Source organism: Mus caroli, unplaced genomic scaffold (genome assembly GCF_978045245.1).
Source record: "Mus caroli unplaced genomic scaffold, Mus_caroli_1 scaffold_15, whole genome shotgun sequence".
Lineage (NCBI taxonomy): Eukaryota > Metazoa > Chordata > Mammalia > Rodentia > Muridae > Mus > Mus caroli.
In genome coordinates, this window is record NW_028227270.1 from 47929512 (window position 1) to 47946640 (window position 17129).

At 47.7% G+C, this 17129-nt stretch overlaps 1 protein-coding gene across 1 annotated transcript in view; it reads right to left on the minus strand.

Moving 5' to 3' along the window:
• Nucleotides 1-5384: 5384 nt before the first annotated feature.
• The window catches only part of Lpcat1 (lysophosphatidylcholine acyltransferase 1), a 55688-nt gene continuing 43943 nt past the window's right edge, over nt 5385-17129 (minus strand). Inside the window, exons 9-14 of the mRNA XM_029468612.2 lie at nt 16532-16614; nt 12045-12170; nt 11161-11314; nt 10758-10856; nt 7859-8000; nt 5385-7467 (exon numbers count right to left, since the gene is read on the minus strand). Coding sequence (XP_029324472.1) covers nt 7283-7467; nt 7859-8000; nt 10758-10856; nt 11161-11314; nt 12045-12170; nt 16532-16614 — 789 coding nt within the window. The 3' untranslated portion in view covers nt 5385-7282. The remainder of the gene's footprint in view (nt 7468-7858; nt 8001-10757; nt 10857-11160; nt 11315-12044; nt 12171-16531; nt 16615-17129) is intronic.

Here is a 17129-nt window from a genome sequence, read left to right on the forward strand (position 1 = left end):
TAGCAGGTACACAGTCCTGAGGATTTCTGTATCTTGAGGAAGGAACTGTTATACTCACGAAATGTCTTTCTTTAACCTGAAAGTTCTTGTCTCAAAATCCACCAGCACAAGGCAACTTTACAACCTGCCCCATTTTGGGTCACATTAGCTGCATCTCCATCCTTTTACCTTCAGTCTATGCTTGCCCTATACATCCTCAGCTATTTTCCTTGCCATTGAAGCTTTAGTCTGAGTTTAATGGAAATACTGCCAAGATGAAGTTTAAATTTATCACCTGGCTGTATTACATTTGTTTTACGGTCCTTCTCACTCCTCCTCCTGCCTAGTTCAGATAAAACTCATGTTTATACTAACTATGGTCTTGTTTCCTTTGGAAGACTTACGATACACATTTCTTTTTCTTTCCTTCTTTGCTGCTATTGTTTATTGTTTGTTTTGAGACAGAACATTTGCATGTAGCCCTGGCTGTCCTGTAATTCACTCTGTAGATCAGGCTGGCCTTGAACTCGGAGAACTGCCTGTCTCTGTGTCCCAAGTGCTAGGACTACAGGCTATGTCACCGCTCCTGGCTGAGATACACTTTCCAATTGCGTACCTTGAGATAATAACTAGCCTTTGTATTCTTGTATTTTCGTGATTACTGTTGGCGATAATGAGTTGGCTCAGTTTTTGCTTACTAAAAATCTCTTTATGTTGCTTGACTCTAGAAAGGTATTTTAAGCACAGAATTCCAGCCTGGCATTTTTCTCACCTTTAATTTTGAGGCTATCACCAGTCTCTCGCTAGCACAGTCAGAGGCCACTGAGTAGTTGGTGGCTATCAAGGTGCCGGCCACTGTCAGTCAGCAGTCACTGAGAACTTGGCTGCTACTGAAAAGTTGGCAGTCACTAAGAAAATTGGTTGTCACTGCGAGTTTGGTTCTCATGGAGAAGTGGACTACTGTTGAGAAGTCAGCTGTCGTTCCCTGAGGGGTTGGCTGGCACTGGGAAGAAAGCTGTTCATCACTAACCAGTGGGCACTCAGCAGTACCCCGGCAGGCTTTGTACCCTGAAAGCACACACATTTCTTCTAGATGATTTTAGATTTTCCTTTTACAGTTTTTATTGCGCGCGTGCATGCGTGTGTGTGTGTGTGTGTGTGTGTGTGTGTGTGTGTGTGTGTGTACCTGTGCCAGGCACACAAGTGGAGCTCCATATGGGTGCTGGGGGTCAAACTCAGCCCATCAGGCTTGGTGGCAGGTCTAGCTCGCTTAGTATTTGTTCGATTTGGTGCTCACTGAGCAGCTACTTTTGTCTGCATTTATAGATTTTGGGGAAATTATGGCTATTATTTTGTCAAATATTCTTCTCTGTCCCTGAAAGGCTATATCTGACCATGTTTCTTGGGTTACTCCCTTCCTTTCTCTGTATTTCCTGCCCATGCTTGCTGGTTCTGCACATTGCTAACCTCCAGGTTCCTGCTTTATCCCTTAGTGCATCACCTACTTGTGAGCGTGTCTCTTCCCACCAGCTGGAAAGGAGAAGTGGGGACCAAATGTGGATCAGCAGCCAAACTGGTCAGCAACTACCCAGTCCGGTCAAGGTTGCCATTGAATTCCCAGACCGGAGCTGACAACACTTTTGGGAGGGACCTACCGGTTCCCCGGGGCAGGCTAATCTCTCTGGACCTTTCCATGACTGCAAAGGTCTCTTGATTGATATACACCTCCAGAAACAGATTTGGCTTCTAGGATTTCCTGCTAACATTGCCTGGAGTGCAGTGAGCCTCATTCATTACTGTCTATCTCCCACCCATGGCTAGAAAATGTATTACACAGCAAAAGCAGCCTGGAAGGACACAGGGCTCTGTCATTGGAAGTGGACCTGAAATTTCTGGTTACTTTCCTCTAGAGAGAATGGTGCCTTAACTGAGGACTAGTGCACATTGCTAACCATGACTGGAAAAGCATCTGTAACAGGAATTAGCACTGGCCCAGTCACCTCTGGTGATGGCTGGTGGCTGTGATACTGTTCTAAATGCTCCCTTTACTCTTTCAAGGTCCTTCTCCACTCAACTGTACTCCTGCCTCTGGTCAGGTGACTATTGTGCCCAGCAAGGCCAAAGGATGTCTGACCAACACAGGACAGACCTCTCTCTTCCCTGTCATCTGACAGGCATCTCTGGAGGGGGTTGGCCTGTCAGCCTGGGACACAGTGACAATAACAGTGGGCAGGGGTATATGGAAGGTTCTGAGGAAGGAAGGGAAAGGAGTAACATTATAATTACGATTTCAGAAACAAACGGGAAGTGTTGTTCTGTTGCTGACCTCTACTCTCCTCTGTCAGTATGTGTTACTGTGTAACTTGGCCTGGGCAGATTTACAGGCCCATCCAGAGATTCTGCTGCTCCTTTCATGCTGATAAAGTTTGCTCTAAGAGCCTGACTACCCAAGATCAGAGGTTTCTACCTGGGACCAGAAGACATGTGCTGCTCCAACTTAAACAGCTGCCAGCCCCGAGGCTGACTCCCCTGAGTCAAGGCATGAGAAATGTGACTATATCAGATGGGATGGCTGGCTCTAAAGATGGATGGGAAGGTATTTTCATGAAACTGGATAGGATGGGCAGAGTGATGTCACTGCCTTTGGACCCAGTGGCTCTCCGTGTGCTTCTTGTGATTAACACTGGGTCTAGAGTGTTGCCATATCTGGGATCAGGGAAGCATAAATAAGTACTAGAAGAATTTTGTAAACATGTATTCCCATCATACGGTGAGACACAAAAAACAGGGACAGAGCAACCACAAGATTGTGTGCTTGCTTGACTGGGCATGTATCTGTGTGCATGTGAGTTTGTGTGCATGCCTATATGTGTGCATGCTTGTGTGTGAACTGGCACACCAGCTGGCTAAATGGTTACTCATTCTTCCCACTTCTCAGGAACCCCTATCATTTTATACGGAGAACATCAAGAGTTTCAAAGAGCAGTGAACTTTGAAACTCAGTTTTTCCGAAAGAAAATGTTTAGATGGGCTCTAAACCAAACTCGGCTCATCCTACAGTGGAGACAAGGCTGGTGGGAGCCATCTTTCTGGGAGAAGGTACAGCCTTGGGTTTATGACTTCAGCACCATGCAAGAGGACACACAGGGATGTGTAACCTTATGCTCTGTGTGTATGTGTGGGCTCCAAGCAGTAGGTGCTCACCTTCCCTACCCTGCTTTCCTATGGAATCTCCAGGACAGGCAGTTTTCTGAAAGACCTCCGGAGCGGCTTCTGGCAGGTTGGTTCCAAGTCCAGTGTGGCAGAACTGGATGATCAGAGCAGCAGACATATCCTGTCTGACAAGCACAAGGCCCCAGCATCTGAACCTGATGCTCACCTGGTTGCTCTGCTGCACGTGTGGCCAGTCTGTGCCTGGAGATGTAATCTCTCCTGTGACCAAATGATTACAGGTGACAACTTTCCCAGACCAGTCTGCATGACAGGAATGCAACTCATGCCTTGGTTAGACCCTTAAAAATTTGTAAACAAGCCACATATGCACACCTTTAATCCCAGCACTTGGAGGCAGAGCAGGCAGATCTGAGTTTAAGATTAGCTTAGTCTATACAGTGAGTTCTAAGCTAGTCAGAGCTGTAAGACCCAGTCTCAAAATAAGCAAGAATAAATTTTAAAATGATCTTAAATTTAGTTTTGGAGTTGATGGTCCAAAAGTGACAAGTTCATAAAAAAAGGTACAAAGGAAGAGGGATGGAGATCCAGCAGCAAGGAATACTTGATGTTATTCTGTAAGACCCAAGGAGTTTGATTCCCAACACCCACATGGGCAGCTCACAACCACCTTCAGCTGTAGGTATCTGATACCTTTGATCTGACCTGCAAGGGTACCTGCATCCATGTACACATACGCATAATTAAAACTGATACAAACTAAATCTTAAAACACACGGAGGCTGGAGAGATGGCTCAATGACTGCTCTTCTAGAGGTCCTGAGTTCAATTCTCAGCAACCACATGGTGGCTCACAACCATCTGTAATGGGATACAGTAGCCTCTTCTGGTGTGTCTAAAGACAGCTACAATGTACTCATAAGAATAAATAAAACACACACAAAACACGGTGGGAAGAAAAGCTTTCTGAAACAGTGTTAAGTTAGAACATACTTTCTTACTACGTGGGGCCCAACCACATGTACCACGGTTCTGGTGAACATCAGTGTTATTTACTCCTTGAAACTAGTTGCAATAATGTGGGCCTGGGTACCAGAGGTTTTCCACGGAGATCTCTGGCCAGGCCTGTTGCGAGGGTTCCGGCGAAAGGAAGCAAATGTGGCGTGGGCAGGGAGGGGAAGTCACTTCCCAGCTTCTGCTGTGCCAGTTCCACCTCTGTCTCTGCTGTGCTGCCCTGCACTGAGTTGGGTTGGGCTGGGCTTGACGGACCAGAGGAGCCAGTGAAGAGTGCGGCAGGGCCTCAGGTGGTGCTTTGAGAGAGCGGATCTCTCCCCAAGTGTTACTGCTCTTAGGACAAAGGCTCAGACAACGGAGTAGTTCTTGCACACCTTTATTCTCTGGATCAGACTTATATACAGTTTTGGGGATGATTCAGGATCTGACAGCAGGTACTTCTCATTGGCTTGGACTGAGACTTTGGGGAAACCTTATTTGCATGTGGGAGGGCTTGGTGCAGCTACTGTGTGATTGAAGCGGCGCAGGGGGCTGTGGGAAGGCTGTGGCCCAGGGGGCGTGGCCAAACTGCCATCCCATGCAGGTGGAAATCTCCTCCCACTGGCGCTTCCGGGGAGGTGTGCGGAGAGGGTGTTCCAGACCTATGCTTGACCAGGAACCAGGCTATCTGTGCACAGCCCACCACCCCACAACTTGATTATCATATACAGTGTGTGTGTGCACGTGTGTACCTGGGACTATCTCAGTTCTTGCTCCTCAGGCACAATCCAGCCTGTTATTTGAGACTGAGTCTCTCTTACCAACTTGGCCAACTGGGATAGGCTAGCTGCCAGTGAACCTCAGGGATCCCTTGCTATCTCCCTGGCACTGGGTTAACAGCTCACTCACCTGCACTCAATTGCATTTTTATTGTTGGTTCTGGAGACTGACTCAGGTCCGTAGGCTTCTGCAGCAAACATTTAAGCACTGGGCTTTCTCCTCAGTCCTCCTTGCACCTTTGGAGGGTGTAATCATTTACCTGTTGTTTTACTTCTTCTCTCTTCTACAGGTTTCAAAGGATGGATCTGCTAACAAATGTGCTTACGAGTTACGTACACAGGAAAAACTACAGAACCAGCTGACCCTCCGGATGCAAGGCACCATGGTGTGTCCCGTGAGTGACAGCAAACTTTCTTCTAAGTGAAGCTTTTATTAACAAAACACACTAGAGCCTGTACAACTTTACGTTGTGTCATGTTTATTCCACTGAAAACCTGAAGCCCGCACCCCAAAGGAGCCCGCAGGCAGGGCGGGCACTGCCCCCTCCCCTGCCCGGTATGTACATTCACAGTTCTGATGCGCGGACTGAGGTTACTAGAGAGAGTCATCAGGAGGATGAACATCCGTCCCAGGTCTGCTCAGGATTCCTTCAACATGACCAGTGGCCATTCCTCAGGAATCCATCACTTGCAGATGGCAGGGCAGAGCCCAAGCCTCGGGACATCTCAGTTCATTAGTCTCCTTCATTGGCCTTTTAGTGGCTTTTCTCTTCTGAAAATTTGTACTCTACAGTTATAAAACCAACCCGTTAGCTACAAAGGCTGTGTTCACATTTCATTCATACCTAACCAGCTAAGAGCTCAGAAGTCGATCTCCCTGCCCATCCCACGGCAGTGTGGCGCTGTGTGACTGAGGTTGACAGGTTTGTTTATGTGATCTCTCTTGGGGAAAGCACATACTGACACTCCCTCTGAGAAACTCAGAAAACACCTTTCCTGCATTTACTGGCTTGGTGGTCATCTCCTATAGCAATGCCCCAAATGAGAAAAAAAAATCTAGTTTAGGAGTAAAAAACCAAGATTCCAAAGCTTAGGAAACCAACTAAACCTACAGTCACTGTGCTTTACGGATAAGTCTTGTCATAAAAAAAAGAGAAACCAAGTAATGCTGAAGGTGACAGCCTGGACCCTGTTCCTTCCTGATCTCACGAAGGGCCAAGCACAGCAAACTCTGTGGCCTGTCCCCTGCAGCTGTCACCCCCACAGAGTAAAGTCACCTACGCTCAGATGGTGGCTGCTTTTCCTAAGTCACCATGGCAACCGGTGCAAACAGAGGGTGATGGGCTTTGGGCAGGACCTCCTGGCCTTCTCAGTATGTCTGCTCAGAGGGCTAAAATCAGCACAAAGATAAGGGGACACTTTCCAGTTCTTTCCCTCTGGCTGACTCTTTAACCCACATTCAATGCTTTTAGTGGTTACATGAAGTAGACTTTGTCATATTGAAACTGAAATACCAAACTGGCAATGTTTATAAAAAAAGATGGAGATTCAAGAAGGCTTAAGGAAAGCAGAAAAGGACCCCGGGGCCAGTCTTTGTGGCTAAATGTCCCATGACTTCAATGGGAGCAGGGCAGTGAGGCCCCTTAAGCTTCGGCCATCAGGATGTCTCAGAGTCTATCAAAAGCAAGCCTGGAAATAAATATCTTTACGTTAAGGTGAAAAATGAAGTAGAAAACCAATTTTCTTTCTTCTTTTTTAAAAAAAGGGTGAATGTTTTCAAAGTGAGGTTTATAAAAGAGTCACGACCTCCTGCATCGACACAGAAACACTTAGAATCTGACGGTGCCCCCGTCACGTGAGCCAGAGACGGCAGAGGCACTAAATTAGGACAAGGTGACTGACTGTTCCAGGGAGGGTATGTGCAGCGCACGCACAGAGGTCCTGCATTGTGCCCACTACACAAACAAAGAGGGGAAAGACAGACACAAACTCAAGACCAGCGTATTCTAGGTGAGCACAAAGCCATACCTGTGCCCACTCAGCCTGTGGAGTCCTGCCCCACAGGGAGGCCCCGAGCACCCACCCGCCCGCCTGCCTGCCTGCCTGCCTGCCTGCCTGCCTGCCTGCCTGCCTGCCTGCAATGGGCAGATGGGACACACATACAGCTTCCCTGCAAATGCCCAGCTGGGCCCTGAGACAGACTTTACAGAAAACAAATAACATCACAAGTCTCTTGGACCTCAGGCCTGCAGACAGAGAGAGACAGGGAAAGGTAAAAGGCGCAACACACAATCAGGCTCCAGGCCACTGGAGGCAGGTGGTGATGCGGGAGGGGCCTCATCCCTCCAGAATCTTCCATTCTAGTCCGCTTTCTTACAAGAATTCTTTCTCCCAAAGTCTGAGTTCTCAGGGCTGAAGTCAATGCAGAAGCCATTGGGAGTTGGTGCTGGGGGTGTCTGTGCACAGCTGTCAAAATGTGTCTGGTCAGGGTTCAAGTAGTCCTCTGCGTAGTCGGGGTACATTTCCGCAAACCCACAAAAGTCATCTGCAAAGACAAGGAAGTGATTATTGGGACCCGAGAGAGCCCCATTACCAGGCACTGGTCAGAGACCCCTGCTAGAAAGGGGAATATTTCAGGAAGAGTCGTCACCCCCAATGCTGGTGCAGTGACCAGATATTCCTCAGGCCAGGGCCCAAGTACAGGGTGCCAGGGTTCTGGTACTGAAGCCTTTGGGAAAGCAGCTTCAATGGAGCTGGGGTGGGTGTCCTCCCCACAGGGGACCCAGGTCTGAAGCCCCTGCAGCTTCTTCAGGGGATCCAGTGCTATGTGAGGGGAGAGGGTAGCCTGGTGTGTGCAGATGGGACAGGGGCTCCATTCATGTCCCCTGGACCCCTGGGCTGGAGTACCCAGAACATCCAACCTCTGCTTCACTTACCAAATGTGATTCTTCCCTTGTCCTCTTGGTCAATCGCCTGGAACAAGTCGGTCACTGTTAATTCTGATACACCCAGTGCAGTCTTGAGGATGCAGGACAGGCTGGCCTCATCTATGCTGCCATCCTCAGGAGATCCGTACATCTGCAAGGGACAGTGAAGAGTTACACTGGGGACGCTCCTTCTGGTGTTGGGCAGGCCTGGGACATTTTCCCCAGTGCTCCTGACCCCACCTGGTTCAAACAGCTGGCACCCTTGAGCAAGTGGTGCCTAAAAGTAGATGTTAAGGCTCAGGGTAGAGTTGTGCCTCTGCCTCTACTGACCTCTGCCGGTCCCTTATGGACATTGCACAAACATGTCTTGATTGAGATTCGGATGCTATAACTGTGGGAGCAAAGCAACAAGTAGAAGGAGACTGAACAGAGATGGGACTGGAGCTGGAAGTAGCAGAAGGGCTCAGTGTGGCAGAGCAAACCTGGGGCTGCAGGGCTCTTGCAACAAGAACCGGGAAACCAGAACAGTGTGCTTCTGGTGCCACCTAGTGGTCAATGGATACACTGCAGAATCGTTTGGTGATTAAGCTCACAATGCATTGGGGTTGTGAGGCTGTGGTTCTGAAGAAGGCAAGGACTAAGTCTGCATTTCTAATCAGAAATGTTCACTGTATGAAAAAAATGAACAACAGGGGTTACAGAAGATAGACATACTGCTCTGTGAGGGTCTCTTCCCATTTTCCCATGCTACTAGGTGTCTCCAAAGTCCCTATGTGAAACGTTTCTATAGGGGTGATACTAACAAGAGACCCCAAAGGGGCATGAACATACATTAGAGTTCACCTCCAGGAGTACCTAGGAGTACCAGTCTCTGGGTCCTACTCACAGTCACAAAGCTGTTTTACATCTTGACATTTGGCCCTAACTATGGCGTGAGGGTCCATACCCCATCACACAGTACTGCAATGTTGCACAGGGAACCCAATAAAAGCTAGATTTGCTGGAATCTTTTATTGGTTTGCCTATGCTCTTAAGACCAGGTGGAGAGATGTGTCTTTCCAGGAAGTGCTGGAACACCCAGCCTTGTTATAGAACACTCCACTGATACCTTGTTACTGTCACTCCTGTCTAAAGTTCCCAGGGCCATTATGACCTGGGGATAGCAGACAAGGATAGTTGTAGGTATGGTACTGTGGAAGTCGGAGGGGTGACAGCCGGCCTAAGGAGTGAGGTGCAGTGGGGTATGGTCACAGTGGGGATACGGCCCCAGCATGACCACCAGGATGCTCAGCCGCCTGCTGCACTTGCTCGTCCAGGCAGCTGTGAGAGGCTTGGACCATGTTCTGCTGTTTGTGTTGCCGACGAACCCGAATGCTGCTTGACACCGTTACGCTCCACCACTACAACAGCTTCTCCTTGATGACTTTAAGTCACCCCAAGTGGGATTGAGCCATTAGAGCAGAACACATTGTAAGTGCAGGAGGGTCAGGCTTTCCCAACCAGTCAGCAGGCGTTGACACCATAGTGTTCTCCTGGAGTGACCCATATGAGTGACCTTGGCAACTGGGGATACATCCTAAGAGTACTGTGGAGGGGTACAGCGGGTAAGAAGAAAGCAAAGGAGCTTTTGGAGGCCGTGAGAGACCAGGGGCTCCTAACACCTCTGAGCGTATCTATGAGGGTGCTCGCAGATAATCCTGTCTAAGAAGGAAAGACCCACTCTGAATGTGGTGGTGCCGCCCATGAGCTGTGGTCAGCTGAGTACCAGCATCCCTCTAGCTCTGGTTTCTGGCCGTGGCTGCCTCACGCTACTGTGGCCCTGCTTTCTCTGCCATGTTGGACAGTAGTCCCTTAAACTATAATCCAAAGCAAATCCTTCCTTCCTTAAGTGGCTTAAGATTAATTTATGTGTGTATGTATGTATGTATGTATGTATGTGCACCATGAACAAGCAGGTGCCCAGAGAGGCCAGAAGAGGGAATCATGGTGTATGGGTGTAAGCCATCTGACATGGATGCAAAGAACTGAACTTGGGTACTGTGCAAGAGCAGCAAGTGTTCTTATGTTGAGCCATCTCTGCATAAGACATTCAAGTGGCTTCTTGTTAGGTATTTGGTTACAAAAATGACAAAGGTAATTGATATAGAAAATTGCTAACAGTTTGTCTTAGTTAGGGTTTTACTGCTCTGAACCGACACCATGACCAAGGCAACTCTCATAAGAACAACATTTAATTGGGGCTGGCTTACGGGTTCAGAGACTTAGTCCATTATCATCATGGTAGGAGCCTGGCAGCATCCAGACAGGCATGGTGCAGGAGGAGCAGAGAGTTCTCCATCCTCATCTGATGGCTGCCAGCTTAATTCTGGCTTCCAGGCACCCAGGTGAGGGTCTTAAAGCCCAGACCCACACTGACGTCACATCTACTCCAACAGGGCCACATCTTCTAATAGTGCCACTCCCTGGGCCTATCATATTCAAACCATCACACAGTTCTTAGGCCTTTGGAACTTTTAGGGGGTGGGGGGGATCTTGAAGTCTGGAGATGGAGGTTAGGAAACACTTATGGGCATGTCTGTAATGGTGTTTCCAGAGAGGTTTAACCAAGGGAGATACACTTTGAATGATATAGTGCCACCCCACAGGTTGGCGCTCCAGACTGAATAAAAGCGGGGCAAGCAAGAAGCCAGCTGAACACTGGCATTCATCTCTTACTTTTTAACCTCTAGTGTGACACAAGCAGCGACTTTACAGCCTACCCTTCATGACTTACCCACCATGGCTGTCACCTCCTCAACCACATCCCCATCAACCTTCCCTCCTTTAAGATGCTCCTGCCAGGTGTTTGTCACAGCGATAATAAGCGTAACGAACAGCAACACAAATCCCACTCAAGGAATCCACTTGCCTTGAATGCCAGCTGGATGGTGGCTAAGGTCTGGGATGGCCTGCACACCACAGACAAGGCGACCACATATTCACGAAGGTCAATCTCCCCACCACCACTCTGCAAAAGAGACACACATTCAGATGACGGCTTGATTGCTTGCATGTCCCAGGGGAGCTCTAGCTAAGTGGTTCATCCCAGGCTGACTTGGTAATATCTACATATATAAAAACCTGTACTTGGAAGACCATTCCCAGATGTAATTGCTTGAACCCCATTTAATTCTTGAAGCTTTGCCAGAAAGCAAACCAAAGCCTGCACCTGGAGAACAGGTGGCCGGCATCTTTGCGGGATCCAATCCACTAAGAATGGCTTACACATTCATAAGCCAGAGGTTTTGCCCAGAGCTCCCCAGTGAACTCACCTCGTCAAAAAGCGAGAACATGTCTTCCAGTGCATCTGAGACAGGAACTTCCAAGTAGGCTGCAAACTCTGGAAGCCTGATCTTCTCTCCTCTCTTCATCCTTGCACTTTCTGAATATTTATCTAGATCTTTTTCAAGATTTTCTGGTTTTAGTCTAAATAAAAAATGAGGGAGAGGTTTATTGATAAAATCACAGCGTAGGGCTGGGGAGATGGCTCAGTAGTTAAGAGTACTGACTGCTCTTCTGAAGGTCCTGAGTTCAAATCACAGCAACCATATGGTGGATCACAACCATCTGTAATGAGATCTGATGCCCTTTTCTGGCGTGTCTGAAGACAGCTACAGTGTACTTACATATAATAAATAAATAAATCTTTGGGCCAGAATGAGTGGGACCTGGAGCCAGCAGGGTCCGAAGCGAGCAGAGGTCCTGAATTCAATTCCCAGCAACCACATGATTGTACACAACCATTTTTACAGCTACAGTGTACTCATGTACATTAAATAAATAAATAAATAAATAAATCTAAAAAAAAAATCACAGCATAGAAACTAAGACAGGAGACTTATTTTGAGGTCTGGGGACTCATCAAAATATTTTAAAAATTTCTTAACAATCACAAAGTTAGTTTCTGAGCCTGGCACATCCTTACTTTACAAGATGCTAGGCTTCTGGCCCCTGGGTATATTCCTAGGCTGGTGTACAGGGACAACACCCGAACACACAGGTGGTGTCCAACAAGAAGGTTTTTAAGGTCCTTCTATGTGGCCTGCTGATGACACCCGAAACCCAACATAAACAGAGAAAGAATTTCCTGACAGATCTCCTGCAACCTCAGCAGCACCCAGTTCTAATGAACGCTCAAGAGCTACAGGCAACTCACCCGAGGCCCCTCACAAGCCTGGCAAACTCTAGCAGGCAGGTGTCAGCAGGCAAGCGAAGTTGTCCTTCTGCCAGAGCCAGCTGGCAGTCCTCAAATGTGTAGTCGGTTACTGAGACACCCAGGGCCCTGCAAGAGAGATCCTGTCATGAACCCCATCTCTTCACCCAGCAGTAACAGCAACCACGATAGTTACAATGAACTAACTGTCAGAATGCAACCATAGTGGACAGCTCCTGATGGTCTGGGGCGGGGGGCGGGGGGGGGGGCATGCACTCACTATGACAGAGAGGCTCATACCAAGAGAAGAAAGCCCAGGGGACACCAGAGGCATTGACTACTGGACACCCTAGTACCAGGTCATCAGGACCTTCCCTCAGGGGAAGCAGCTGATTAGCATCATATACCCTTGTCGGAGACCAGGATGGGTAGGTACATACATCCTTCCTTCCCTCCTGGAACCTGAAGCTGGTTTACCCATGTGTGGACAAGGCCTTTGTTGAGATGACGTTAAGTGCTAATATTTTAGCCATATAAAACATTATTTTCAGTTATATACTAAGAAGAGAAATTCCTAGGAACACAGAGAGAAGCAAAATGAGAGTGGCTGCCACTTCCTAAGATCGTGCCCTGCACAGGGCTCCTGAGAACAAGAGTTCTGCTGTGTCCTACGTGCAGTGAACCCACACGCTGGCACTGCCCAGACATCCAATGGGATGCCTGCAAAACCATCACAGAAGCACACACCAAGCACTCAGATTAGCAGGAAAACCCTCTGGACTCTGGTCCTCAGGTTCATCACATGCTGTGAGTCCACCAGAGGCGAGGGCTGGCATTCGGCAGAGGCTTAGGGCTGTGGTAACATGGTGTGTTTTCTTTCCCATGGGTATCAAGGAACCTGGAAGGAGCTGGAATGGAAGAGTTTGCCTAGCATGGGACCTGGATCCCAGGCTTACTCCAAGGGTAGGGGCAGCTCTGCCACTATGTCACTGAGGTGGACACAAACAAGCAGGAAATGCCACTGTTCTCTCCAGGAAGCTAGTCCCTCCCATGGTCTATCAATGGAAACTTAGAGGGAATGGGTGAGGGAACCACAGAAAAGACCCAAACAGGAACTGACACCTCTGCCACTGGAATGTTCCCCAGAGCCAGCCAGGATGAGACTTTTACATGAACTCTGGAAGAGAGGAAGTGGGTTATGGCCAGCAAAAGCCTTGACTGAAGCCCAGGGTGGCAGTGCTGAGTCCCCAAGGGAAGTAATGCTGAGTGCCGAGTCCTTAGGGATGGCTATACAGAATGCTCAGCCCCACAGTCCTACAGCTACAGTCCACAATTCGCACTGAACATGTGTGCTTGACGGCCATCTCAAACTTCCCTTTCTCGGCACTCAGGCTGCCCAGACCTGTGTCTGCTTGTTTCTGCTACCCATCCCACGAATACCATGTGTGCCTGTGGTCTGAACAATTGCAAGGTGCGCATGTTCTGTATGCAATCAGGACAGCAGAGGCCCTTAGACCAATGGGCCTGGAGGAGCTATTTTATTATCCCACAGGGCCTCTGCAGTAGGACAAGGTCTTATCCTAAGAATTTAACTGTCATAAAGGCTATGTCAGATTTCAAGAAAAAAATACCTCCCACCCCATATTAAACACATTTATGGAGGAAAAACTCACTACGTGCATTATGAAGGAAACCCCACAAAACTCTCCTAGGAATCCCTTAAGAAGAATGGGCTTTCCTTTGTTTTGAGTTATTGGCCAATGTTGTCCAAGAGACACTCAAAACATTACAGGCTACTGATAATGCTTTTGGTTATCCTCAGAAGTGGAACAAAAATCCCTATTACTGAAGACACCAGGCATTTTCCACACGGGACCCAGAGGCCTCCATGCTAGATCTGACCTTAAAGCCTTCTCCCTGAAGATTAACTTTCATGTTACCAGAATACAGTATCTTGCAAGCTTCCAAAGGAGGGCAGTGACCATCAGTGCTACTCAGCTAGCAGGAGTAAGAAAGCACAACTCTGACTTGAGGGGCACTGTAACCATAAGGGTAGTGGCACACATACCTTGGCAGTAACCGAACGCTCTCTATTGGATTTTACATCTGTTCATTAAGAGGGAAACCATGTCTGGTACCAAAAACCCAGCAAACTACCAAGGGCTAATTAAGTCATGGATCTTGAAGGATAGCCTGTAACTGCCACATCTCTAAACTTACAGCATAATCCCTAATTATGTTCTAAATATTTGCCCTCATATCCGTAGATAAGTGTAGTTCCCACCCTTCATCAAGGAAACTTCCCCTCGCCACAGAGACGACCATAGAAAAACCACAACCCATCAAAACAAAGCGTTGTAGAACCCAGCGTCGACTGATAGTCCTGCACCTACTGCTCAAGAGTCATGGAATAGTGGGCAGAAAGACTGTCAAAGCCAGAGAAACAGGGAGTTTCCTGTAAGGTTGTGTCTCCTAGAAATATCAGAGATGCTAAACCAGTGAAATCTTACCAACATGGCTGCCTAAACATGACCTGAAGAAGGATGGCACCAACAGACATACATGCTAGCATAGACAGGGAAAGCTCGGGAGGCCTACACAAAGAACCACTGGCAACTCAAGAATCCTGAGAGTGGGAGAAATAATATTCCCAGGAGTGAGCACACCAATGACTTATCCAACACCAAATGGTCAGCCCTGAAAACATACACACAAGTAACATTATAAAGACAGGCTGTATTTATGTATTTAGCAACACACACACACACACCAATTAGAGAAAAAGAGGCTGCCAGGAGGCAGGGGCAGCAGATTACTGAACTTAAGGCCAGCATGATCTACAGTGTGAATTCCAAGATAGCTAAGGCGACACAAAGAAACCCTGCCTTGAATAAAGCAACATCCTCTACCCCCAAAAGGCTATGAGCTTGCAAGAGAAAAGGGTGAATGGGCACATGAGAGAGTCTGAAGGGAAGAAAGGGAAGGGGAAGTAATAAAAGTATATTATAATATCAAAATATTATTTTATTGAAAATAATTTCATACAATATATTCTGATCATGTTTTCCCCTTCCCAACTGCTCCCAGATCCCCCAACCTCCATACCCACCCAACTTTTATTTTCTTTCTCTTTTAAAAAGAGAAAGAAAGAAAGAAAACCAAAAACAGAAAATGCGCTTCTGGTAAGTCTGATGCTGCCCAGCAGTGCTGTATAAGCAAGCAACCAGAAAGCACATGAGAACATGCGGTTAGGAATGTGGGCTGCAGACAGCCCACAGAAGGGGCCGACATCCCCATGGGGCGGGGATGGGCATGGGACAGGACACACGGCAGTCAAGTTCAAGGTGGATTGGATGGTACTTTAAGAGAACACTGTGTTCTGTTCTCTGCACTAACTCCTTAAAATCCCTCCAAATCTGACTTAGGCAGGTGTTATAATCTGGTAATAAGTACAATGGCAATCACTTGCTGAGTTCTAAAAGATCCAATTTCTTTCTTCCACCCTCAAAAGCAGATCAAGTCAGAACGGAAGACAGGGATGCAGGGCCCTTGGCCTGGCCTGAGTGCTCCCTTAGTTAACAAATGCTCAGAGTTGTCTGTGGTGAAGGCTAAATGGACTTCAGGGTGGAGACTGGAGTAACCCACCCCTTCTCTGGGCATATACCATTCAAGTGGGACAAGGAGGACGTAGGCAAGAACCAGCTCTAAACAGTGATTACAGATCTGAGCTGGGGTCCTGTCAGATGCGCTCCTAGAATACTCTCTCGGTCTGTTGTCAGGAACTGAGAGTGGGACTGCCCTCCCTGCCCCCGTCCCCACTGCCAGGTGGAGGAACCTCCAAGGTTCCAGCAGCTGCTATTGGTAGAGGCTACAGTTAAGCTCCACTGTACACAGCCTCTTCAGGAGACGAAACAAGCCTGGCCCCATGGGGCTGCGATTTTTGCCTGGTGTGTATGCGGAATATTAGGGACCTTGTTTTAAGTATATGAATAAGAAATCGGGCTCGGAAAGTCAGAGAAAGAGGGCACCTGCATCATTATCCAGACTCCAGGAACCAGAAAGAGAAAACAATACTTATGTTCTCAACTGTACACCAGAGGCAGATGGCAGCACAGGACACCCTAGGGGTTTAAACATACAGATACTACAATTCTGCCCAGCAGGGGGCGTGATAGTGCCAGCAAACAATCCCGAGACAGAAGCACAGTGAAGCCTCAAGGAGGCTGTGACCTGAGACTGACATCTGCCCAGGTCAGTGCATGACCCCAAAACACACCAGGGTCACAGATTACTACGGGGGGTTTGAAACTTGCGAAATGAAGCAAAGATTAACCATCTTCTAAATGTTAAACAAGTCAAAACATCATCAGATAAAAGCAGGAGACACAAACTCAAGGGCAAGCACATGATACTGCTAGCATATGCAGAGCCTGCATGTTCACTCTTGTACAAACCCACTTCCCCAGCACCGCTGGCAGCCGCTCACTCACTTGGCCATGACACGCCTCACATTGCTGGCATACAGGGCAGGGTTCCTCTTCTCCTCTTCAGAAGGGCAATACACAGGCAGAAACTGAGAACAGAAGAACGGTGTTATCTCTGCTAAGGCATGGCACCGATCCCACCAAAGCCACCATAATGGTTACCTGTGTGACATTAAAACTAGCAGAACCCATCCTCTAGAATTGTCCACCCATGCCTATACATATTTACATATTCATAACTACAATGTCCACACCACACATACACATATCTAGACCCACATGCACACAACACTCATGTACATGTATGTGTACACACAGACATACACAATACATATACACTCTCTCTATCTCTCTCACACACACATACACTCACACACTTGCAAACTTTATAGCTCAGCACTGCTAACCAGGAGTACTTTCTGGCCCAGGGTATAATGTTCAACTCCTAATGATATGCATATCTCTATCTTTCCATGACAGTTTTATGTTGGGGATTACAGAGAATGCAGTTCTGTAGTACTGCAGTTTCTACACCTGAAATCTACTATATCTCTGTGATAAAACATCCTATAAATACAGCACTTAAAATGATCTAGTGGCTCAT